Source organism: Carcharhinus amblyrhynchos, chromosome 4 (genome assembly GCF_965287045.1).
Source record: "Carcharhinus amblyrhynchos chromosome 4, sCarAmb.v2.hapA, whole genome shotgun sequence".
NCBI classification, from domain to species: Eukaryota; Metazoa; Chordata; class Chondrichthyes; order Carcharhiniformes; family Carcharhinidae; genus Carcharhinus; species Carcharhinus amblyrhynchos.
The window spans coordinates 21,327,559-21,352,986 of NC_137327.1; the positions used below are offsets into that span (position 1 = coordinate 21,327,559).

At 41.7% G+C, this 25,428-nt stretch overlaps 1 protein-coding gene across 5 annotated transcripts in view; it reads left to right on the forward strand.

The window, feature by feature from the left end:
• The window catches only part of LOC145341822 (uncharacterized), a 707,529-nt gene that overhangs the window by 190,438 nt on the left and 491,663 nt on the right, over positions 1-25,428 (forward strand). For all 5 annotated transcript variants that reach the window (XM_080186786.1, XM_080186791.1, XM_080186787.1 and 2 more), the window contains exon 5: positions 2,734-2,801. In XM_080186786.1, the coding sequence (XP_080042912.1) occupies positions 2,734-2,801 (68 nt within the window). The remainder of the gene's footprint in view (positions 1-2,733; positions 2,802-25,428) is intronic.

The window sequence follows — 25,428 nt, forward strand, 5'->3', positions numbered from 1 at the left end:
TTTCTATCACGTTTGCATTTTCACTTTTCTTTACAATATGTTGCATCATTTCCATTGTTTGGGAAGGTTTGTAAGGAATGAAATCAATTACATTTCAGGAAATTTTAATTATGTTTTAAAATCTTGTATTCATTGAAAATTCACTGTCTTTTTTTCAATACGAGGAAGGCTATTCATGTAAGAGACTTTAACAACACAATACTTATACATTGTGTTGGGGAAATACAGCTATTTCATTAAGCTAATTTGCCCGACGCAGTTTAACTTGTCATAAAATGTAATAGCTATGTTTTACTGAGAGCTTTAATGGTTCATTTTAAACAAAGGTTGATACAATGTGGACCATTCTGTCCTTCTGGAAGACTCTGATGTAATTTACATTGGTTATGTCTTGTCATTGATGGGGAAATCCACATAAAACATTCCTTGTAATACGTTTTGTATTCAAAAAGGAATCTTCTTTACATAGCGTCGGGTATTTGTATTTTTAAAGACATTCCTAAGAGCTTTTTGACAATAAAAGCAATCGCTTCCATGTATTCCATGTTAATAGTGAATAGTACTCTGAATTATAGACTGCCAACAGTATAATTGCAGAGAAATATGTTTAGAAACGGTTTCTCATGGTACAAAATGCCATCATCAAACACACTTACAGATTGCTCTTGTTGAAAAACCATTCATTGAATATGCAGGCCTCTTATGTATTAATAGTAAGCATTCCAAATATTACTCAATGCTCGCGAATGTAGATGTCATTAAGGTTTCAAGTGTTAAATTTTCATTTGCACAGAATTTGACAATCTACAAAGACGCAAAGTCACTGCATGCATATAAATAAGTACCATCTTACCAACAGCAGTGAAAAGAGGTGCCCTGAATACCAACGGTGTTAAAGTCATCAGTGACTGAGTGATAATATCCGTTGGGTAAATTAGTGAAAGCCGTTGGAGAGATTTTTCTGTAATTCAGTTATGTATGTAAAGTAGATCAAATATTCAGAAACGGGAAAAAGGTTATCCATATTGATAAATCCATTCAAAGGCAGTTGAATTGGTACTATTCAGGACTATAATAGATGAATGCATGCATACTTATGTCATTATGTTTATAATTCCATGGCAAATGCTCCAGAATTCCAACACCATTTGTTTCGAGTTACATTTACAAATCCATTCCTCCAGAAGAAAAAGCAGAGACTTCTTGAAATAAAATTTAAATTATTTTGTATCCAAGCGATGTTCGCTATTTTGCATATTATTATACCCATGTAAAGAACAACAGCGACATCTGCATGTTCACTGCACAAAATGTCGCAGTCAGCAGTGTCTGTTTTTTTTGCCAGCTAATTGTACAGTAGAGTCACGATGCACCTCATTTGAATATTAATATTGGAAACAAAAGCGAGAGCGAAGGAAAGAACAAAGTGGCCTAATTTCCAAATGAATTCATGTGTTGTACATCAGCAACAGATTTCCATGCTTAATTGTCTTTTTAGTTTTCCCAGGAAGTAATTTTGGTTATCTGCCAGAACTAAGCAATGTTGGGGTGAATGAATTAAACCATTGAGAAGATACACAAAGGCCTGCGATTACTATGTTATTCATGTATGAAAGTGACAAAGACCCCACTGTATCTGTCGTGTACGCATAATAGGCTTTCAGACTGAAATAATTGATTAATCACATTAATGGTTTAATAGTGGCTATTAAAATCAGATGCATGCTAATTTGTGCAGAGATAGTCGATGCGTATTCTTTCTTACTTTTAGACAAACAAACGTCGCAAGGTAATGATCCACCATTTCAATTAATCTCCACTTCTAACATTCTCCTTTTTAATTATAAAAAAGTTTCTATTTTCACAGAAATTAAGAAATTATTAGAACAGCTTCCCTGTAGAGCAACATTTCCGTATAAAAGAGATCCACGTTTCCTTAAATCTCCTTTGCCGTATCATTTTGAATATAATTTTTTTCAAATTTCTGTTATAATAAAATTAGAAATCCACAATGATTTCCAGCCACTGTGTCTCAGATGTAACAAAGTCAGCGGATTAAAAAGGGGAGAAAAAGCAGTCCATTGAGCAGACTAGCTTCTCTGATATGGATCATATGAGACTCGCATTGTATTCATCCCACTCTGAATACCCCATGCTTAACCAGCTTAATGATATGCAAATGAAATATGCATAAAACCATTCTACTGTAAGATGATTAAACACTGGGGACGTTAACTGCCACCACATGACTGTTTGACTGTAATAATTTTAGAACATTCACTTTGATTGCGGCGTATGGAACCTAGCAGCTGGTAGAGCCCGTGACCCATTTAACGTTATCCCTCTGCAGAGAGCTTTTTCCCCTGAACATCGGTTTTCACAGGCGCCGCTGCCATTGTATTCCAGCCAAACGCTCGTAGATTTTTTCCACAGCATAAATGTATTGTTAACAAAAATCTTCTCCGTTAACATTCATAAGCACATACTTGAAAATGAAAATATACATTAAAAGATAAATCCGGAACTCATTATAAATTGCCCAGAAGATGCCAGGTTAAAATCTATCACCAGCAGGTTGAGTCGGCAGTGTATACAATTTGCATCATACGTATGGCACTTGAGGAAGTTGCAGAAGTATTCCCTTACATTGTTGCTGTTCCATGTTGTTTTGTAAAATCCATATGCAATTATTTTCAAAATTTCTTTTGTACTTTTTGTCCCTTTTGTTTTCAGCTCCCATCGGTAACGCTGCGTGCGATGCCAACTGAACACCTTTCGGGATCCACGGCAACACTTCCACCGTAAGTAAAAGGCACTCCCTCCCAGATGGAGAGAAACATTTCATTTTCCCACTCAATGTACTGCAGGATTTATCCAAGTAGCACCTTTAAACCTTCTCACTTCAAGTTTGTACACGTCTCTGTGGCATCCCTCCTCCTTCATTCCCATAGTGGATCTTGTAAAAGGCTACAGATCGGCCCATTCATCTCCCTGGTGATAGCACTGAATGCAGATAAATCTCAGGCTGCCTGCCTGCTGCAAGAGTATGATTTTTATTTTCCTTGTATACCTGGGTCAATTGATGGTTAAAAACACGCTCCAGATTAAACAGTAAATCTCCACTGTCCTGTCAGGAAGAATGTGAGCACCAAAATTGCCTTTATTCCCATTTTTTGTAAGATGAAAGGTTTTTTTTACACAAATCTTTGTTTTTTTCCTCTGTCAAGTGGCAGTACCATGCAGACATGTACGCTTGGTTCACTGTCATTCCCCATGGCATCGGATAGAAAGCATTACTCCAAAATAGTTCCTTTGTTTTTTTGTTGGTATTGTTTTTGTAAATGAACTCGAATAGAAAACAAGTCGACATCGAACAAAACACTGGCTCATGCTTTGACAGTTGGCCATATTGCCCCTGGCACCATGTCGTTACTACTGTTTTTTCATCTCCTGGCATCCTTCGAAAAGGCTGTCGATGGCATGGCGGCTTTTGTCTTCGAAGAGGGGAAAGTATCCGCAGTCGCTTCTGCACGGCCAAGCAAAAGATGATTAAACACAGACAGTGCACACATCCTTGTTTTCAACTTGAAACATGTCCTCTGAGGAAGGATTTACAGTGGAGCGCATGGTAATCCTGCCAGTTGCGCCTTCAGATATGACTTCGTGTTTGCTGTAGGGGTCTGGATAATCTCCCTTGGCTCAACAGTTCTGACAGACGTACATACGGGCCCTAACATACCCGCTGTTATCAAGAGAGCTGTGGCGCTGCCAGTGAATGGATGGCAGTGTGCCAGCTCTTGCCATTTGCGCGGCTTTCTATAGACTTGACACTAATTAACATAAGGGTTAATTGATTTTAAAAGCTGAAGAATTACAGTTAACATTCCCAAAGGGTAAACACACCAATAGCTTGGCATTACTGCCGTGCTGGCGCAGGGAAGCCCGCAGCAGCAGCAGGAACAGCATCGACTGCTTATTGGACTATAGCTGATGGGAGACAACGCTTTACAGTCTCATCTGCTACAATATGTTGCAATGATATTTTGTTATAAATAATCAAAGCCTATTTAAATAAAAGCTGGAATGAAGTTGTAGAGAAATTTTTGTCATAACACCCTCGGGCTTTATTGTAATCAGTAAATTAGTCCCTTCTGTCACATTTGATTAAGTAATTATCAGCATGCTGTTTTACCTAACATTTGAAAAGATGAGGCAAAGGGGAGAGGCTTTTAAATTTTTTAAATACCACTCTCCTGCAACCTTTTTTCTTTGCAAGACAAGGTCAGAGCTGACTAATTGGCTCAGGTGCTAATTTAAATAAAGTACCTCATTAAGGCAAAGTTATTTCCTGCAATTAAGGAAAAAGAAAGAAATGAAATGCTGGAACATAGATACCTGTTTTACTTAGATAATTTCTGATGGTTACTGAAGGAATTTACTTGACAAATCGGAGGCATGTTGTACAAAATAAAATCCTTTTTCAGTGAAAAAGAACTTGGCTTGTGATATCAAAGCTTGCTGAATAAGGAGCAAAGAAAGGAGCGGTAGCAATGACAGGAATCCATTATGTAAATGACCTTCATTTGCATGTACCCTATGACTAGAATATGCAAATGAGCTGCATAATTTAGATCTGGCTGCATCTGTCTGAAACTGTTACAATAAGTTACAAAATAGGATGGCGGAATTCAAAATTAAAATGTGGCATATTTACCAAAATAGACGATATGAAATTTAAATATGTTATTACAAGGGGAAATGCTGGATCAATATCTTTTTAATCTGATTTTTAAGTTTAAATCAAAAGATATTCCAATGCGTACAGCTGTTTTGTCACTTTCAAACTGTGGGAATACAGACACATTCCTGTATTAAATTGGAATAGCTTTTCCAAGTGTTCTTTTGAAATGACTTAATGCGCGAAGAATCAAGCAATAAATATAAACTTTATTTTAAAAAGTATTGTTCATTATCTTTCTTAGGATTAAAATAAGATTGTTATGACAAAATTGTAAATAAGAAAACATCTAAGAACCGGAATGGAACATTTAAAGTGATTTGAAAATGCATTCGACTCAATGCAAGACATCTGGCTAAGTGTTAAAAATCAAATTTGCTATTCCATCTTTAAATTTGAAGTTAAAATTTTAAAAATCAACTGAATTTTATCTTACACATAATCATTTTGAGTGCGAGAGGGAAGCAGGCTTTGGTAGGCCGTATGATTCTGTCACTGTTATCACTTTTAGAACCATCAAGTTTCAATCCAATGTTCTGATTTTTTTCTCAACTTATGAATTCATGTTTAGTTTCTGATTCAGCTGCGGATCACCTGATTTTCCACATTAGTCACTTACAAACCTTTAACTCTTATTCATCATTGTTTTTGGAACATTGAATGAGCTGGAAAGTGCCCCTGCAATTACTTTAATAACTTAGACTGTATCTGAACTTAGAAAAAGTATTGCTATCATAGGTACTGAATAGGAACCTGCCTGAGTTGGATCAATGGTTTTCTGCTTGTTTTAAACTTCTGTTAGCAGGGAGAGTCTGAGATGATGCTGATGATACATGCTGGTCATAGTATATTGGTTCAGACAGCATTGGGGATGAAAATCACTGGCTGAAATTGCACTGTATGTTATTGGTAACATAGAACATAGAACATTACAGCGCAGAACAGGCCCTTCGGCCCACCATGTTGCGCCGACCAATTAAAAAGCAATGACCTTCTAACCTAAACCAATCCCTTTCCATCCATAAACCTATCCACAGATCTCTTAAACGCCCCCAAACTAGGCGCATTTACAACTGCAGCAGGCAGGGCATTCCAATCCCTCACCACCCTCTGGGTAAAGAACCTACCTCTGACATCCGTCCTATAACTACCACCCCTTAATTTAAAGCTATGCCCCCTCGTGCTAGCTTTCTCCATCCGAGGAAAAAGGCTATCACTGTCCACCCTATCTAAACCTCTAATCATCTTATATGTTTCAATAAGGTCCCTCCTTAGCCGCCTTCTTTCTAACGAAAACAACCCCAAATCCCTCAGTCTCTCCTCATAGGACCTCCCCTCCATACCTGGCAACATCCTCGTAAACCTACCCTGCACCTTCTCCAAAGCCTCCATATCCTTCCTATAATGTGGGGACCAGAACTGCACACAATACTCCAAGTGCAGCCGCACCAGAGTTTTGTACAGTTGCAACATGATGCTGCGGCTCCTAAATTCAATCCCCCTACCAATAAACGCCAAGACACCATATGCTTTCCTAACAACCTTATCTACTTGATTCCCAACTTTCAGGGATCTATGTACACATACACTTAGATCCCTCTGTTCATCCACACTATTCAGAGTCCTACCGTTAGCCCTATACTCTACACATCTGTTATTTCTGCCAAAGTGCATTACCTCACACTTCTCCGCATTAAACTCCATCCTCCACCTCTCGGCCCAGCTCTGCAACTTGTCCAAGTCTCTCTGTAAACTATGACACCCTTCCTCACTATCTACCACACCTCCGACTTTGGTGTCATCAGCAAATTTACTAATGCACCCAACTATACCCTCATCCAGATCATTTATAAAAATTACAAACAGCAGTGGCCCCAAAACAGATCCCTGAGGCATACCGCTAGTAACTGAACTCCATGACGAATACTTACCATCAACCACCACCCTCTGTCTCCTATCCGCTAGCCAATTCCTGATCCAATTACCTAAATCACCCTCAATCCCATACATCTGCATTTTCTGCAGAAGCCTTCCATGGTGAACCTTATCAAACATGGATCTTTTTGTTGAAATTATTCCGCTGGAAATTAGCATTGGATGTTTTACCATATTGAAATGAAATTTGTTGTCTTTTTAATGAAAGTTTCAACGTGATTTATTTTTCATTTGCAAATTCTTTGCTGAATTTCTCTATAGAAAAATTTCATCCAAGTATATTTGTTACTAACGACATGATTTTAACCAAGTTAAATTTAAAATTGCTTTATATAAAAGGCACAAAAAGCTTTTCCTTCCAGCTACTTGATTTTGTTGCTTTAACCATATTCAGCTGTATCCCTTTTAATTTGTACCTTACTGATACCAGTTCGCTAGCATTGTCAGGAAAATTATATCACTTTATCCTGAGTTCATGTAATTGATTCAGCAATTGTATATATTTTTAATGAATTAAAGTCATCAGCATTGTGCTTTATGGAATGTCACAAACAAAATTGATTGCCATGGTGAAACCATGACTGTTGCAGAAGCAAAATGATATTTTCACTAAGTTTTATGAGTAACATTCATTAAGAAAATTCTGATGATTAAGGCTAATAGTTCAGGAAATGTTTTTAAGTGCTGAAGAAAATCTGAGAATAAATGGATTTCATGTTTATAAAGCAAGAAGAGAAATGTATTGAAGCATTGAGGTCTGACGAATTTATTGGAGTTCTATGAGGATGTGTCTAGGGCGGTGGATAGAGGAGAGCCGGTGGATGTGGTGTTTCTTGATTTTCAGAAGGCGTTTGATAAGGTGCCTCACAAGAGGTTATTACAGAAGGTCAGGGGGCATGGAGTTGGGGGTAGGATGTTAGCATGGTTAGGGGATTGGCTGTCAAATAGGAGGCAGAGAGTGGGGGTCAATGGGTGCTATTCGGATTGGCGGATGGTGACTAGTGGAGTGCCCCAGGGGTCGGTGCTGGGGCCTCAGCTATTTACCATTTATATAGATGATCTGGAGGAGGGAACTGAGTGTATGGTGTTGAAATTTGCTGATGACACCAAGATTGGTGGAACGGCAAATTGTGCGGAGGGTGTGGAGAGTCTGCAGAAGGATCTAGATAGGCTGGGCGAATGGGCCAGGAACTGGCAAATGGAATTTAATGTTGACAAATGTGAAGTTGTCCACTTTGGTAGGAATAATGGTAGGAAGGACTATTACTTACATGGCGAAAAACTGCAGCAGGAAACGGTGCAGAGGGACCTCGGGGTCCTTGTGCATGAGTCGCAAAAACCCAGCCTGCAGGTGCAGCAGGTGGTCAGGAAGGCAAATGGGATGCTGGCCTTCATAGCGAGGGGGATTGAATATAAAAGTAGGGAGGTCTTGCTGCAGCTGTATAGGGCACTGGTGAGGCCGCAGCTGGAGTACTGTGTGCAGTTTTGGTCGCCGCACTTACGCAAGGATATTTTGGCCTTGGAGGGAGTGCAGAGGAGGTTTACTAGGCTGATACCGGAGTTGAAGGGGCTGAACTATGAGGAGAGGCTGAATAAACTAGGCTTGTACTGGTTAGAGTTTAGAAGAATGAGGGGAGATCTCATTGAGACATATAAGATGAAGAATGGGATGGATAGGATAGAGGTGGAGAGGCTCTTCCCGCTCAGAAAGGACAGTAGGACTAGAGGGCACAGCCTCAAGATAAAGGGGGGGTGGTTTAGAACGGAGTTGAGGAGGAACTTCTTCACTCAAAGGGTGGTGAATCTCTGGAATTCTCTGCCCTTTGAAGTGGTGGAGGCTGCCTTGCTAAATATATTTAAGACGCGGGTTGATAGGTTTTTGATAGGCAAGAGGATTAAGGGTTATGGGGAGAGGGCGGAAATGTGGAACTGAGCCACGACAGATCAGCCATGATCTTATTGAATGGCGGGGCAGGCTTGAGGGGCTAGATGGCCTACTCCTGCTCCTATTTCTTATGTTCTTATGTGAACAGCATCTCTGGAAAGAACAGATAAGTTAACATTTCAGATGTGGACTCTACATTGGAAGTATCCCAGATATAATGAAGGGTCCACACCTGAAACATTAACTTCCCTCTTATTCTGTAGAGATACTGCCTAATCCATGGATGTTTCCAATGTTTTCCGTTTTAGTTGCAGATTTTCTGCACCAGCACAATTTGAATCTGCCTTCCTAATATTTTATCATAGGGAGCGCAGGAATATAGGCTTTAGGAGTCGATCATTCAGCCCTTAGAGTCTGCTCTGCAATTCAATAAAATCATGGCTGTCCTGGTTGTGACCCCACTTTGCCATCTGGTCCCACATAACCCTTGATTCCCTTGTTTCTCAAAAAATCTATTTAACTCTACCTTGACTAAATTCAATGACCCAGCCTTCACTGAACTCTACCTTGACTGAATTCAATGACCCAGCCTTCACTGAACTCTACCTTGACTGAATTCAATGACCCAGCCTTCACTGAACTCTACCTTGACTAAATTCAATGACCCAGCCTTCACTGAAATCTACCTTAACTAAATTCAATGACCCAGCCTTCACTGAACTCTACCTTGACTAAATTCAATGACCCAGCCTTCACTGAACTCTACCTTGACTGAATTCAATGACCCAGCCTTCACTGAACTCTACCTTGACTAAATTCAATGACCCAGCCTTCACTGAAATCTACCTTAACTAAATTCAATGACCCAGCCTTCACTGAACTGTACCTTGACTGAATTCAATGACCCAGCCTTCACTGAACTCTACCTTGACTGAATTCAATGACCCAGCCTTCAGTGTTTCCGGGGGAAGAGAATTCCACAAACTAACGATCCTTTGAGAGAAAAGAATCCTTCTCATCTCTATCTTAAACAGTCGACCTCTTATTTTTAAACTGTGTTCTCTGATTCTACTCTGTCCCACAAGTGGAAGCATCCTCTTGGTATCTAGCCTATCAGATCTGTTGGGGATCTTAAATGTTTGAATAAGATTACCTCTAATTCTTCTAAACTCCTGTGTGTATAGGGCCAACCTGTTCAACCTTTCTTCATAAGATAAGCCCCTCGTCCCAGGAATAAGTCGCAAGAGCCTTCTCTGAACTGCTTCTAACACAATTGTATTTTTGTTTAAAGAACGAGACCAAAATTGTAGGCAGTGTTCCAGATGTGCTTGCACCAAGGCCCTTTGGCTTGGTGTTGAATTTTGTCAGATTGTGCTCCTGTAAGCTGCCTTGTAACATTTTTCAATGTTAAAGGCACTGGATAATGCAAATTTTGCTATTTCAATCTTGCAATTAAGTTTTGATCATGCCATTTTCATCAGTATGCCAATCTTAAGCCAATTTGATTCATTCTGTATAATATCAAGAAATGGCTAAGTGCATTGGATACTGCAAAGGCTAAGAACCTGAGAACATTCAGCTATAATGCTGAAGAACTGTGATCTAGAACTAGCTGTGTCTCTACCAAAAGTGTTCCAGTGCAGCTATAACACTGGCATCTATCTGACAAAGTAGAGAATCAGTCGGGTATGTCCTATCCATAAGAAGCAGGACGAATCCAATCCAGCTAATTATTGCTCCATCATCCTACAAAGCAATAACAGGTGTTAATGGTGCTGGCAAGTCACCAATAACCTGCTTATCAATGCTTAGTTGGGTTCCACCGGGGCCACTCAGCTCAAGATGTCATTACCACCTTTTCCAAACATGAACAAAAGAGTTGAATTTCAGATGAGGTAAGAATGACTGCCCTGAATATTAAAGCAGCATTTTGTTGAATGTCACGCCAAGGAACACTGGCAAAACTGAAGGTAGTGAGGATCAGGGGAAACTCTTCACTGACTATAGTCAGACATATTTTAATGATGGTTATGATTATTGGAAGCCAATCCTTTCAGTCCAGGACATTGCTGAGGGGTTTTTTAGAACAGAATTCTAGACAGGACACCTTCAGCTGTTTTGTCAATGAAGTTCCCTTCAAAATAATGTTAGGTATGGAGATGTTTACTAATGATTGTCGTGTTCGGTTCCATCTGGAATCTCTTAAGTAAAAAACAGCCTGTGTTTACAGGCCACAAGACCTGGACAACATTCAGACTTAGACTGATAAATACATACTGTCCTTGGATTTCCAGTAGGCACTTCATAAGGTGCCACATCAAAGGTTATTGCATAAAATAAAAGCTCATGATGTAAGGGATAATGTATTAGCCTGGATAGAAGATTGGCTGGCTGAGAGAAAACAGTTAGAATACATTACTGGTACCTTTTTGTGATTGACAGGATGTGATGAGTGGAGTTCCACAGGGGTCTGTGCTGGGCCTCAACCTTTTATGGTTCATATCAATGATTTAAATGAGGTGAGTGAAGGCATGATTGCTAAATTTTCAGATGACAGAAAGATAAGAATGTTTTGAAGAGGATGTAAGAAGGTTGCAGATGGATATTGTTAAGTTGAGTAAGTCAAGAATCTGGCAGGTGGAGTATAATGTGGGAAAATGTGAAGTTGCTCACTTTGGCAGGAAGAATAATAACGCAGCGTATTACTTAAATGGAGAGCAGCTGCAGATTTCCAAGGTGCAGATGGATCTAACTGTTCTAGTCCATGTGTGATAAAAGATTGATATGCAGGTACAGCAAGTAATTAATGGAAGGCTAATGGGAGATTATCCTTTATTATGGGAAGAATTGAACTTAAAAGTCAGTATGCTATGATTGAGTTATACAAGGCATTTGGTGAGACTACATTTTAAATATTGTGTGCAGTTTTGGTCTCCTTATTTAAGGTAGGATGTAAATGCTTTGGAAGTGGTTCAGAGAATGTTTACTAGATTGATACCTGGAATGAGCACATTGTCTATGAAGAAAGATTAGACAGGCAGAGCTTGTTTCCACTGGGATTTAGAAGAGTCAGAGGTGACTTAAACATAAGATCCTGAATAGCTTTAATAAAGTGGACATGGAAAGGATGCTTCCTTTTGTTGATGAGTCCAGTAATGTTCAAAGTTAGATTTGTCCTTTTAGGACAGAGATAAGAAGAAATCTTTTATTTCAGAGGGTTATGCAACTTTGGAACTCTTTGCTTCAGAAAGTGGTGGAGGCAGGCCATTGAATATTTTTAAGGCAAAGTTGATTGATTCTTATTGGGCAAGGGAATCGCAGTGTTCTGGTATAGAGGAGAATGTGGAATTCAAAACCTAAACAGATTAGCCATGATCTTGTTGAATGGCGGAGCAGGCTTGAGAGTCCAAAGGACCAACTTCTCCTGTTTCGTATGTCTGCATAATAAATGGCAAGAACATTTATGGCAAACAATTGCCAGGTAATGACCATCTCCAATAAGAGGTAATGTAACCATCTTAACAACAGCATTACTATTGTAAAATCCTTCATCATTAACATCCTGTGGCTTACCATTCACCAGAAACTTAAGTACCAGCCACATAAATACCATGGCTAAAAGTACAGGTCTGAAGTCAGGCATTCTGCAATAAATGACTGATTTCCCAAAACCTTCCAGCCCCTATAAGGTATAAGCCAGGTATGTAATAGAATACTCTTCACTTGCTAAATGAGTACAGCTCCAACAACACTTAAGAATCTTAATACCATCCAGGATAAAGGAACCCGCTTGATCAGCACCCCATTCATCACCTTAAACAATAAGCCTTTCACCAGTGGTAAAACACAACTGCACTGTGCAGCAGCACTGCACAACACAACTGCAGGGCGCAGCAGCACTGTACCAATTCACCAAGATTTCTTTAATAGCATATTAAAACCTATGACCTGTACCACCAAGAAGAACAATGCCACTGTCTCCAAGCTCCCCCCCAAATCACGCATCATCCTGACTTAGAAATATTGTCACATCCATGGAATACAAACTTATGAAGTATCAATTTAAACTAATGATGTATGAACCACAAATGGAACTTCTCTCTAAAATGAGATGGAGACCAGTGACCTTTTCTTCATGTCAGTGCTCAGCCATGATCGTATTGAATGGCAGAGCAGGCTCAAGGGACTGAATTGCCTAATCCTGCTCCTAGTTCTTATGCTCTTATAATACATATAGCACTGTAAGAAAATTGAGCTCTCATGTCTGGACAGGTCTTGTTGCATTCATTAAAATGCAAATTACCTTTACTGTGATAATGGCTTCATTTTCCAAATAATTAAAAAAAACAGGGTTCACAATGCTGCTGCAGCTTCTGCCTCTCCAAACCTGAAATCCAGCAAGAATGGACAAAATCTTCTGTTCTTGCTGGTGGCAAGCTCAGGGATGGGAAGGGCATGTACCTTTCTGCCACCTTTCCACTTCCCCCAGAATTATATTCTGGATGGAAGGCCCATGGTCAACATTCCCGCCCCACTGTCAATTGAACCCGTAAAATGGCCAATTGTTGACCACATAAGGGTCTCATCTCACCACCATTGGGATTAATCCAGCTGTATGTGGGCCTGTTGTCATGCAGCATGCACGACATGTGACCCTACGCTGGCCTCTTGGCACATTGGGAGGGTTGTCAGCTGGGTTTAGAGGAGGTACCTTGATCAAAGGCACTCAGTGCCTGATTGAGGGTCTGAACATTGGGATGGGAGAAGCCTGCTGAGAGCCACCTCACTGCCTTTACTTCTGATCCCATCTGCTCACCATTAACCCACCCCACACATTATTTACCTGTAGCCTGGGTCTTTTAGGATTCTGGAACTATGAGGGTTGTTCTTCCAACAGCAACCACATCTCCTCAATGAAGCTGTTTAGTGCAAAAGCTATTGGTTTTTGATTAGCTGGCAGCTCTAACTAGTTGGGATTTATGTTCCCTACATCTTCAAGAAGGCAAATGAGCCTGGACGATTCAAAGAGAAGGTCTGCCAGTGGCCTCATTACTATCTGATTTGTAGTTTGGTGGACCTTCTTGAAATGGGGCACCATGCATGTCTCCCAACCTTTCAGCCAGCAAGTGAGACCCCCCCCCACCACAGTGCCTCAGCAAGATTCTATCCAATAGGAGTGAAAAGCTTTATTGTGTCAAGATGGTATATAGGTGAGTGATATCTGGACCCCATTTTCTGATAATGGCCTCATTATATAAATCATTATGACAATAGTGGGAAGAGAGGGAAACAAGGGCTAGGATTGTCCACACTCACCTGCAGCAGGAGAAGTGGCAGGCAGATGCAGGTTAAGTATTCCAAAAATCGATTTTACTGTGTCATAAAATTGGTACGAAGTCTCACAACACCAGGTTAAAGTCCAACCAATTTATTTAAATTGTGAGACTTCTTACTGTGTTTACCCCAGTCTAACGCCGGCATCTCTACATCATAAAATCAGGTCATGATTATGCATTCCAATCATTAATAGAGGGCCAGAAACGTCATTGCAATATTTTTGCACACCAGTGAAAGGTCTAGCCGGAATCATTACCTCCCCCACCCCAGGCTGGGCATGTTGATGTGCAATTAGAACTCTGGGGATGATCTTACCTTACGAGAAGGTAAGTTGATTGGCAGGGCAAGCCAGTAAGATCACAAGATAAGCGAAAAATTTTGTTTGTGCCCAATTTCTCTATCACAATATCACTGGGCTTGGATATCTGGTGAGAGCAGTAAGCATGAGGCTGCTTTCAATATTTAAAACAATTTCAACTGTGATTTAAATATTATTAGTAAGCCTGGGACAGAATCATCCAGGCTTATTTGCCTTTGTGGCCCCCATTAATGGGGACCTGTCATTATGGCCTTGCTGTGGGACTGGAGGCTATTGAGGCTGCCTGGGAGATCAAGGACAGGGTGGGCAGTGCCCCTTTGGGCAGTGTCAGCCTGCCTGGTTCTGCCACCAGGTACCCTGGAATCCTGGAATCAGTGCCAAGGGAATGGAGCCTGAGGGGCAGGGCCTCATGGGGTTTGGACCTAAGGGTGCATGGGGGGAATGGTGCACTCTGCAACGGGATTCAGCTGGGAGGGTTCTGCGTACTCTGCAACGGGGTCTGCTGGGCTGGGGGTTGGGCGGCAATTGATCGGGCCAGCGATGGGGGTCCGGGTGGCAATTGGCTGGGCTGAGGATGAGGGGTAATAGGCTGGGGAGGATAATAATTGCAGCAGGGATGGGCTAGCAATTGTGGGGTTGAATGATTGACAAAGTATGCTCTGTTGCACAGAACAGAGAGAGATCTGTGCATGCACACTGGCACCTTCTGCTGTAAGCAGTCGGCTTTCCAGTAAGCTTAGGCCCCACCACCCCCCTTCCTGGCAGGAAACAGATTTAGCAATATATTTTGCCCAAAAAATTGATCTGAAACTCTCTCTTTTTCATGCCTGTTAGGCGCTTAGAATTTTTTTGGTTAGATTACACCCCCCCCGAATGTGTTTCATAACAGATTATAAGTAATGTGCACTTGCCAACTTGCTCTTTGCTCCTCACTTCAAGGTTAGCTCGCCTCACATTGCACAGAACTCATGGCAATCAGTGCCAGACACACTTCACTTGTCATAGGCACGTCTCTACCTACCAGACAAATAGGAACGCAGTGCTGGCATCTCTACTAGGGAATGGTCTCAGTGGCCTCAGACAGGAGAAGAGGCTGGAGGACTAGTTGTTTGATGGATGAGCTGATGAACGATCCTCAATTTTGTCTGCACTGCCCACCCCATTTTTGATGGAGATATGGTCAATGTCCTCTCTGAACAGTTCTATGGCGGGGTAGTCAAACTCTTCACTCCTTGAGGACCTTAATGTCTGACATTCCATCCCCAATCTAGCACTTCTCCATTTTATTATCTGTGAGCTTGTCCTGCATATAGACAGACAGTGAAAACAAGATGCATGCCAGGGTCAATGATAAGGGTGTCTGGCATGTATAGGTACTGAATGGAGCTATGGATAGGATGAGAGTGCAAGCTCCAATGGAGATGTGGTGATGGTAATGCAAGGGTGTGTGCAAGAGTGAGTGATCATGTCCCTTGAACTGGCAGTGAGTGAGATGCCAGTGATTGTGTGATGGGGTTGTGAATGTGTGAGTTGAGTGATGAGATTGTTAACTTATCCTGGTGGAACAGATGAAATCATCCATCCTCTGCTTGCATGGTCTTGGCACTGACCACTGCTGCTGCTGCCTCTCAAACTAGATTTGTGACCTTGTTGGACCTCCTGTGGTTGGAGAAGGGTAGAGGACATCGTGGCAGGCTTTGACTGCCTTTAACAATGAGGCATCACTGAATTTCAGAGCATTATGCTTCTTCCTTTTGGGAGCCATTTCTTCTATGGAGTGGTCCTGGGCTGTAGACATTGACAAGATTGTGCAGGGATGTTGTTTAAATATGGTGCCCAGAGTGAGGAAATGCTGAGTGAAGAGCGGGGTGGATGAATCAGGCTGCACGCCTGCAACTTAGCATGCATGCCTAATTAATTAGAAATGGAACGGATACTCAGGTGCAAAAAACCACCATTGTGCAATGGAGAGGAAATCCCACTCAAAGTTTCTGAGAAAGGTCTTAAATTGGCATATTTTGATCAGACAGGTAAAAAAACTCTATGCCTGCTCTTAAGCCACATGCAGGCAAACTCGAGTTGGCCTGGAGCACTCTACCTAAGAGGGCTCCGCAATTGTACCTTGACTGGAGTGTGTTAAGAGAAATCTGCAACTGTGAATGTTAAAACGACAGTGGGCCCAATTTTACCATTTTGATTCTAAGTGCTGGGCGGACTTGAATCTGAGAGTGTTTCAGACCCAATCTCCAGACTTTTAGACCCAATCTCCAGCGTCCCAATATTGCGCCCGAAATGCTGCAGCTTCGATTGGAGCTTTCAACTGCGCATGTGCAGCAAAAAAAATAGACAAACGCTCACTGCCACATCGCTCCCAGGCCAAATAATGCCTCCCCTGGCCCCCACAGACATTGCCCCACCCCCATAACATTACTTTCCCCCTTACCTCCCCCATCCCCCATCCAGACCGATTATGGCCTCCTGCCCCCCTTCTCCCCACTGATCGCAGAGTGGCAGCGGACCCCCCCTCCCCCCTCACCGATTGCACGCAGAGTGGCAGCAGAAACCACCTGCTCTCCCTGCCCCCCATGTCCTTGCCCCCACCAGAGAGTCCTAGAGTCGTAGAGGTTTACAGCATAGAAACAGGCCTTTCGGCCCAACTTATCCATGCTGCCTTTTTTTTAAAGCCCTAAGCTAATCTCAGTTGCCCACATTTGGCCCATATCCCTCTATACCCATTGTACCCATGTAATTATCTAAATGCATTTTAAAAGACAAAATTGTTCCTGCCTCTATTACCACCTCTGGCAGCTTGTTTCAGATACTCACCACCCTCTGTGTGAAAAAATTGCCCCTCTGAACACTTTTGTATCTCTCCCCTCTCACCTTAAACCTATGCCCTCTAGTTTTAGACTCCCCTACCTTTGGGAAAAGATATCAACTATCTAGCTGATCTGTGCCCCTCATTATTTTATAGACCTCTATAAGATCATCCCTCAGCCTCCTATGCTTCAGAGAAAAAAGTCCCAGTCTACCCAGCCTCTCCTTATAACTCAATCCATCACATCCCGGTAGCATCCTAGTAAATCTTTTCTGCACTCTTTCTAGTTTAATAATATGCTTTCTATGATAGGGTGCCCAGAATTGCACACAGTATTCCAAGTGTGGCCTTACTAATATATTGTACAACTTCAACAAGACATTCCAACTCCTGTATTCAATGTTCTGACCGATGAAACCAAGCATGCTGATTGTCTTCTTCACCACTCTGTCCACCTGTGACTCCACTTTCAAGGAGCTATGAACATATACCCCTAGATCTCTTTGTTCTGTAACTCTCCCTAACCCCCTGCATTAACCGAGTCCTGCCCTGGTTCAATCTACCAAAATGCATCACCTTGCATTTGTCTAAATTAAACTCCATCTGCTATTCGTCAGCCCACTGGCCCAATTGATAAAGATCCCATTGTAATTGGAGATATCTTTCTTCACTGTGCCACCAATCTTAGCATCATCTGCAAACTTACTAGCCATGCCTTCTGTATTCTCATCCAAATCATTAACATAAATGACAAATAACAGTGGATAGCACTGATCCCTGAGGCACACCGCTGGTCACAGGCCTCCAGTTTGAAAAACAACCCTCTACAGCCACCCTCTGGCTTCTGTCAAGAAGCCAATTTTGTATTCATTTAGATACCCTACCCTGGATCCTGTGAGATTTAACCTTATGCAACAACCTACCGTACGGTACCTTGTCAAAGGCCTTGCTAAAGTCCATGTAGACAACATCAGCTGCACTGTCCTCATCTACCTTCTTGGTTACCCCTTCAAAAACTCAGTCAAATTTATGAGACAAGATTTTCCACTCACAAAGCCATGCTGATTGTCCCTAATCAGCCCTTGTGTCTTTAAACGCCTATAGATCCTGTCTCTCAAAATACCTTCCAACAATTAACCCACCACAGATGTGAGGCTCACTGGCTTGTACTTCCCTGCAGCCCTTTGTAAACAAAGGCACAAGATTTGCCATTCTCCAGTTTCCAGGCACCTCACTCATGATTATTGATGATTCAAATATCTCTGCTAGAGAACCTGCAATTTCCTCCCTAGCCTCACACAATGTCCTGGGATACACTTCATCAGATCCCAGGAATTTATCTACCTTGATGCGCTTTAAGACTTCCAGCACTTACTTCTTTGTAATGTGTACACTCCTCAGACATCGCTATTTATTTCCCCAAGTTCCCTAATATCCATGCTTTTCTCAACAGTAAATCCTGATGAGAATTATTCATTTCGGATCTCACCCATCACCTATGGATCTGCACATTGATGACCTTGTTGATCCTTAAGAGGCCCTACTCTCTCCCTTGTTATTCTTTTGTCCTTTATGTATTTGTGGAGGCATCTAAGCCACTTCCTTCCCCCACCCATCAGAGAGCCATCTGACCTACCTCCCTCCCCCGACTAGAGAGCCATCTGACCCATCCTCCCCCCCACCACCACCACCACCGCCACCACCACCAATCTGAGTCAGAGAGCCACTGGAAGCTCTAACTTACCCCCTCAGAAGCTGGAGTGTCCAAATCGGATCCTTGTAGACCATGTCTGTTTTGCGCCAAAACTGGACACGCGAATATGGTGGTAGAGGGGATAATGCTGGTAAAGTTAAATTAATTCAATTTAAATGCATTCAAATGTGGTCCCGATCGCTGCTATTTTACAGCCATTAATAAAGGGGGAACGGCCACAGAGGCAGTCACTGACTGCACCACTCGCCTCACGTCCGATTTTACCAAGTTTTCGTGCCCGAAAACGGGTGCAAGCTGATGGTAAAATTGAGCCCAGTGTGTCCATCCTGCTAAACTACCAGTGCTTTTATTTAGTAGATGAAAAGGATTATGGGCCTGTACTGTTTCAAGTCTTCACCCTCAAGGGAAGCAATTGTAACAAAGAAATCTTGAAATCATAAAATGTATCCAAATGTATGTTACTTTTATAATCACAATCCTTACCTGAGTGTGTGTGTACCTGTGTGGATATAGGTGACAGGTGTTGAACAATAAATTTTTATGTAAATCCAAGTTGTTGCGTTCTCCCTGTATTTATGTGGGTTTCCTTTGGGTGCTCCGGTTTCCTCCTACAGTCCAAGATGTGTGGGTTAGATTGATTGGTCATGCTAAATTGTCGTTTGGTGTCAGGGGGACTAGGAGGGTAAATATTTTGTCGTTTAAAAAGCATTTAGACAGTTACATGGGTAAGATGGGTATAGAGGGCCAAATGCGGGCAGTTGGAACCAGCTTAGTGGTGAAAACTGGGCGGCATAGACAAGTTGGACTGAAGGGCCTGTTTCTGTGCTATAAACCTCTATGACTCTAAATATGTGGTTTTATGGGAATAGGATCTGGGTGGGAATGCTGTTGGTGCAGACTTGATGGGCCAAAAGCCCTCCTCTGTACTGTAAGGATTCTATGATTCTATAAATAATTTTTTTAATTCTTTAAATATTTACAGCATCCTGCCACCTGCTTACTCCTAACAATTAAAGCATGCAGGAAAAACACATTTTTAAAACACAATTTCTTTGGTCAAAGGATATATGAAAATTAAAAGAACCAAGTCTGGTCAGCTTTCCCTTGTCTGTAACAATATGTCAATGTTCTTTAATCATTGTTAGGCCATAACCCTTTAATTCCCTCCTTAACAGCATTATGGGACTGCTTGCAACACATTGATTATGGTGGTCCAAGACATATACCTCACCACAACCTTCTCAAGGCTAGTTAGGGCGGGGCAATGAATGCTGGACATGCCGGTGATGTCCATACCCGTGAATGATTTTTTTTAAATTACAGCCCAATTGTCCTTCATCAAACTTGTGCATTTTTTTAATTCTAAAAAATCTCTGAAATATCAAATTGTGTCAACCATCTTAGTAGAATCCACATTCCATTTCTGTAGAAATTGGCTTTGAGATGCTACCGAATTCTAAGACTCCTCTGGGTAATATTAACAGACAAACCCAGTGTTAAATGTTCTTTTGTTAATGTGAAAATTTGTTCAAGATTCACTTTATCCTCACATAGCATCAATTTTACACAATCGAAGCTGATGTAGGCACCAGAGGGGTTTAGTATACTTCATTTAAACTGGAGTGTCCGAACTCGGCATCGAGGAATTTAACTGTGGCTGACTTCCTCTGTTCTGTAATCTGTGTCAACCCATTTATTTTCTGCGCATAATAGCACTGTTGGGACCCCACAGTGAAAAGTGTTATGATCATTAAGAACTCTGTTAAAAGCTTAAAAGGATGAGAATGTTATGTTGAACAATCAAAGCATTTGAGATTTGCTGGCCACAAAATTGGGCAGGGCTTGAAAATGCTACAAGGTTCACAATGCAAGATTACCCTGCATCCATTGCTTCCAATGCTGGTAGCACACAAACCTTGTGTTGCCTGCTAATTCAAATGATTCAAGCATGCAGCCAGTGCTAAGTGAGCTATTGAGTGGCTGCAAGCAGAGCAGTGGGTACAAAATTGTAAGAGGCTGCCAAAAGTTCAAGCTAGTTTGCAAAACTTAAAGCTAGATTGCACCTCTTAAAGTAGAGGTGCGTCTTGGGCGGAACAAGTGCAATATTCCAAAAGTGATTTTACCTGGTTTCCCTTGATCCTATAAATATTTTAGTGTCACAAGTAGGCTTGCAATGGAGTTACTGTAGAGAGAAACATAAAGACCAATACTCGAACAAATGACAGTGTGGGTTCCAAGATGTTCTGACATGCTAAATGCCTTGGTGCAGGAGATGTAGAGAAGGAAAAATGTCATCCTCTAAAGGGGCCTAGAAGACCCTCCAGACAAACTGCTGCTTGGGATCTTTAGAGAGAAGTAGCACTCTGTATGTCTTTGACTCTCTCTGGTTTTGGATATTGGGATCTGCCAAGAAATGAGTCTATTCTCTGAAGTTGTGCTGTTTAAAGACAGATCGTATTCTGCAGGCTGCTGTATGGGAGTAGACAAAAGATGTATTTCTGTATTTCTGTCCAGAGGGGACAGAAAAGACTGGAAACCTAGCATCTCCATAAGCCTTTCTGTTTTATCTTAACTGATCCTAAAGAGGGATTTATGTCAGTGGGGTTAGTGCTTAAGTTGGAACTATAGAAGTAGCTAGCTATCAAGAATTATACCTTGTCATTTTCAAGTATTTCAATTGTAAAGATTGTGCTAATTATTTTTATTATATTTTAACTATCTTTTAATAAAAGCTTCCTAGTAGGTCAATAGAATCATACCTGAAGTGAACATTTATGCTCACACTAATGCCAAAAGTAAAAAAAAAGTTGGAGTCTAGATTAACTTTATAATGTACCTTGGAGTTTTTGATCTGGTCTCTAACACATGTCTTCTAAACCTGGACTTCTTCGATCTCCTCAACCCCGCAGACATCCAGTTTTCAGCTTAGTTAAATTAGTCACACGGACAGACACCAAGCCTGCTTCACAGAATAACACAATAAACCCCTAAAATATTATTCAGAGGTCACCCATTTAAGGTGGAATTGAGAAAAAATTTATTCTCTCAAGAGTGAAATTTTCTTCCTCGTTACTATGAAAGATAGGTAATTAAATATATTCAAGGCTGAGTTGCTATAACGTTTTCACTGACAAGGAAGTCAAGGGATATGGGGGCGGGGTAGTAGTGGAGTTGGTGGGGGACGGAGAGCAGGAAAGTGGGAGTTAAGACCACAAACAGATCAGCCATGATCTTGCTAAATGACAGAGCAGACTTGAGTTCAACGTCCTACTTGTGCTCCTATTTCTTATGTTTGTGTGTTGTTGTGGATACTGGAAATCTGAAATAGAAGCAGAAAATGCTGGGAATATTGAGCAGGTTGGGCAGCCTCTGCTGGAGAGAAAACAGAATGAATGTTTCAAGTTGAGTATGACTTCTTCAATTCTGAAGACTCATATTAAACTCGACATATTAACTCTGTTTCTCTTCCCACAGATGCTGCCTGATCTGTTGAGTATTTCTAGCACTAGCTGTTTGTAGTCATAGTCATACAGCACAGAAAAGGAATCAGCTTAGTGCATCCGCATTCAATATCTGTGTTTCCGACCTGTGCTAGAAGGTATTGCTGTATGCTGCTAGCAGCAAGGCCTATCTCTGCACTCCAGCCAGGGCAAGAGGCAGCACTGGCTTATCCTCCCAGAAAAGCTCCAACAATGGCTTATGATCTGACATGATGGTGAAATGCTGTCCGTAGATGAATTTGTGAAATTTCTTCACTGCGTAAATGACTGTTAGGCTTTCTTTGTCGGTTATGAGTATTTTTCTCAGTGTCCGACAAAGTCCTTGAAGGAGGTACAATTGGCCACTTCACCCCATCTGCCGGTCTGTGGGATAGAACTGCTCCAACTCTGTGTGGCAAGGCATCACAAGTAACTATGAGGCTTGCTTGGGTCAAAGTTTTTAGCAATTTTGATGACTTTGGCCAAAGCTTCTTTCTGTATGTTTCCCCACTTCCATCGCTGATGTTTTTTGAAAGCTGGTGTCGGAGGGCCAGACTTGTTGATACTTTCAGCAGGACCCTTCCATAATAATTGACCATCCCTAAGAAAGACTTCAGTTATGTTACATTCGTAAGCGCCGGCACTTCCTTATTAGCTTTAACTTTATCTTTAAAGAGATGTAACACATTTGCATCCACTTTGAAACCGAGGTACATAATCTCCTCAGCTTTAAAGGTACATTTTCAGTTTTAAATGTATGCCAGCTTCCTCAAACCTCTTTGGGACCTCTTCCAGCCTTTTTAGTTCAACATCTACTCTCTGACGTAACAAATGAGCTTGGAAAAACCTAGGCATATTCTCAGGATTTAAATAAATTTTACCTTTAACCCCTTTTATCTGACCAAGTTGTCTCTGGAATGCCTCCCGATATTTATGTAGAAGTTCTTGGAGTCCTCCAATCTGAGCATTAAATGTGTCCAGCAAGTCCAGTCCTGTCGCATGAGATGATGGGCAGCTGAGCTGACTGGTTCCCGTATAATACCGGTACAGAGGTTGTTCCCATTACCTTGAGTGTCTCTCTAGTATACGCTGCCAAAGTAGCCTCATAATGACTAAGAGTTAAGGGCTGCACTCCCTTCTGAAGTTGTTCAAATATGTTTTCACTTATGACAGTGGCTGCAGCGACCGTGTCAACCTCCATTTTCAGGGGGTGACTGTTAACTATTAAAACAATCTCACTGGGGGGTATCTTGCTAGGTTGGACTTTACTGAGTCTGTAAGTCTCGGATCAGTCCTTTGGTTCCTCCGCCAGCTTATTCATGGGGGCCATCTCTACTGCTTTTTCCAGTGAAATCTTGGTTTCAGCAAGCAGTTTCTTTTGCCTGTTGGGCTTATTGATCCCACATACTAAACTGTCTCTCAACATGTCTGCCAATGAAGACCCAAACTCAGTGTTCAGCCAGCCACAGATGCCTGGTCATAAAGCCAGAGACTGTCTCTCCCACCTATTTAACTGCTGAATGGAATTTGTACCCTTGCATGACAATAGAAGATTGGGAGTTACAGGGATCCTTAACTAAATTGACTAACTTGTTGAAGATTTTTGTGTCTCGACCTTCTGGCGATGTCAAACAACTCACCAGGTTGTAAGTGGGCTGCAGACTGTGAGTAGTATCACCTTTTATTTCTCCTTGGCTGCTATTTTGTTCACCAGAAAAGAATCTACCAATATACTGCCTCCAGCTCTCAATGGCTGAGTCGCTCTATTTTCCTGCATAGCGGCAACTTTAAAACTGAGTCTGTACCTTTTCTCCTTTGAACTTTGGCTTTGCGTGATCACTCTCCCCCATCTCTCACTCCATACTTCTGGCTTCAACCACTTATTGGATTTGTCCTCGTCGCCAGTATAATAACTCAAGGTGACTCAATGTGGCAAGTAACAAACTAAAGGATTTATTGACTGAGAAGAACTATATACAATGAAGGGTTTAACAGCACAACTATACAGGTTTACTCCCAACAATACTCTGACTCCAATTGCAGTCTACCAGTCCTTGGTTTTCCCCCCATCCATGCTCCCAATATGCCTGGGTTTGCATGATTGAGCTCCGTTGGTTCTGGCTTGGCCACGTGGCTGCAAAGGCTCACCCATTAAATGGGCCATGCTATTACAGCAAGCCTGAATGCGAGTTCATAAACTGAGACAGGGGCAAGGTTAGACAATGATACAGAGGGCATAAGAACATAAGAACATAAGAAATAGGAGCAGGAGTAGGCCATCTAGCCCTTCGAGCCTGCCCCGCCATTCAATAAGATCATGGCTGATCTGTCGCTGCTCAGTTCCACTTTCCCACTTTCTCCCCATAACCCTTAATCCCCTCTCTTATCAAAAACCCATCAACCCGCGTCTTAAAAATATTGAGCGAGGCAGCCTCCACCACTTCAATGGGCAGAGAATTCCAGAGATTCACCACCCTTTGAGTGAAGAAGTTTCTCCTCAACTCCGTTCTAAACCGCCCCCCTTTTATCTTGAGGCTGTGCCCCCTAGTCCTACTGTCTTTTTTGAGCGGGAAGAGTCTCTCCACCTCTATCCTATCCATCCCATTCATCATCTTATACGTCTCAATGAGATCTCCCCTCATTCTTCTAAACTCTAACGAGTACAAGCCCAGTTTATTCAGCCTCTCCTCATAGCTCAACCCCCTCAACTCGCCCAACTTGTGGGCATTATACTCATATTTCAAATATGGTGCCAGCAGTGTGATATGGAGTACCAAAAAAAATGCAGTTTCCACATCCATCAGAGTTGCAGTGCAACATACCTGTGGCTTCCTGGAGCAGCAATTCTGTTACTTGGAGTTCTACAGTAGAGTCCATTATAAGTCTATAGGATTATTGTTCGAGCTCAAGAACTTTGCTTTGTAAGGGGCCATAATGATTGGCCATTAAGGGTTAGAGTTAACTTATGATACACCAGAATGACGTTTTTGGGGCACTGTTTCATGACATTCTTCTGAGCCATCCCATGGGAAAGCCTCTCCACTAATTGACCAATTTGCATTGCTTCAAAATCTGATATCCCCTCTGCAGAAAAGGTCAAACTTACTGTGAAGAAATTATTTAAGCTGTTTGGGGTCACTTTATTTGAACTTCCTCAGCCAATAGACTTTGCAATTGTCCTGTCTTTCAACTCACAATGGTAA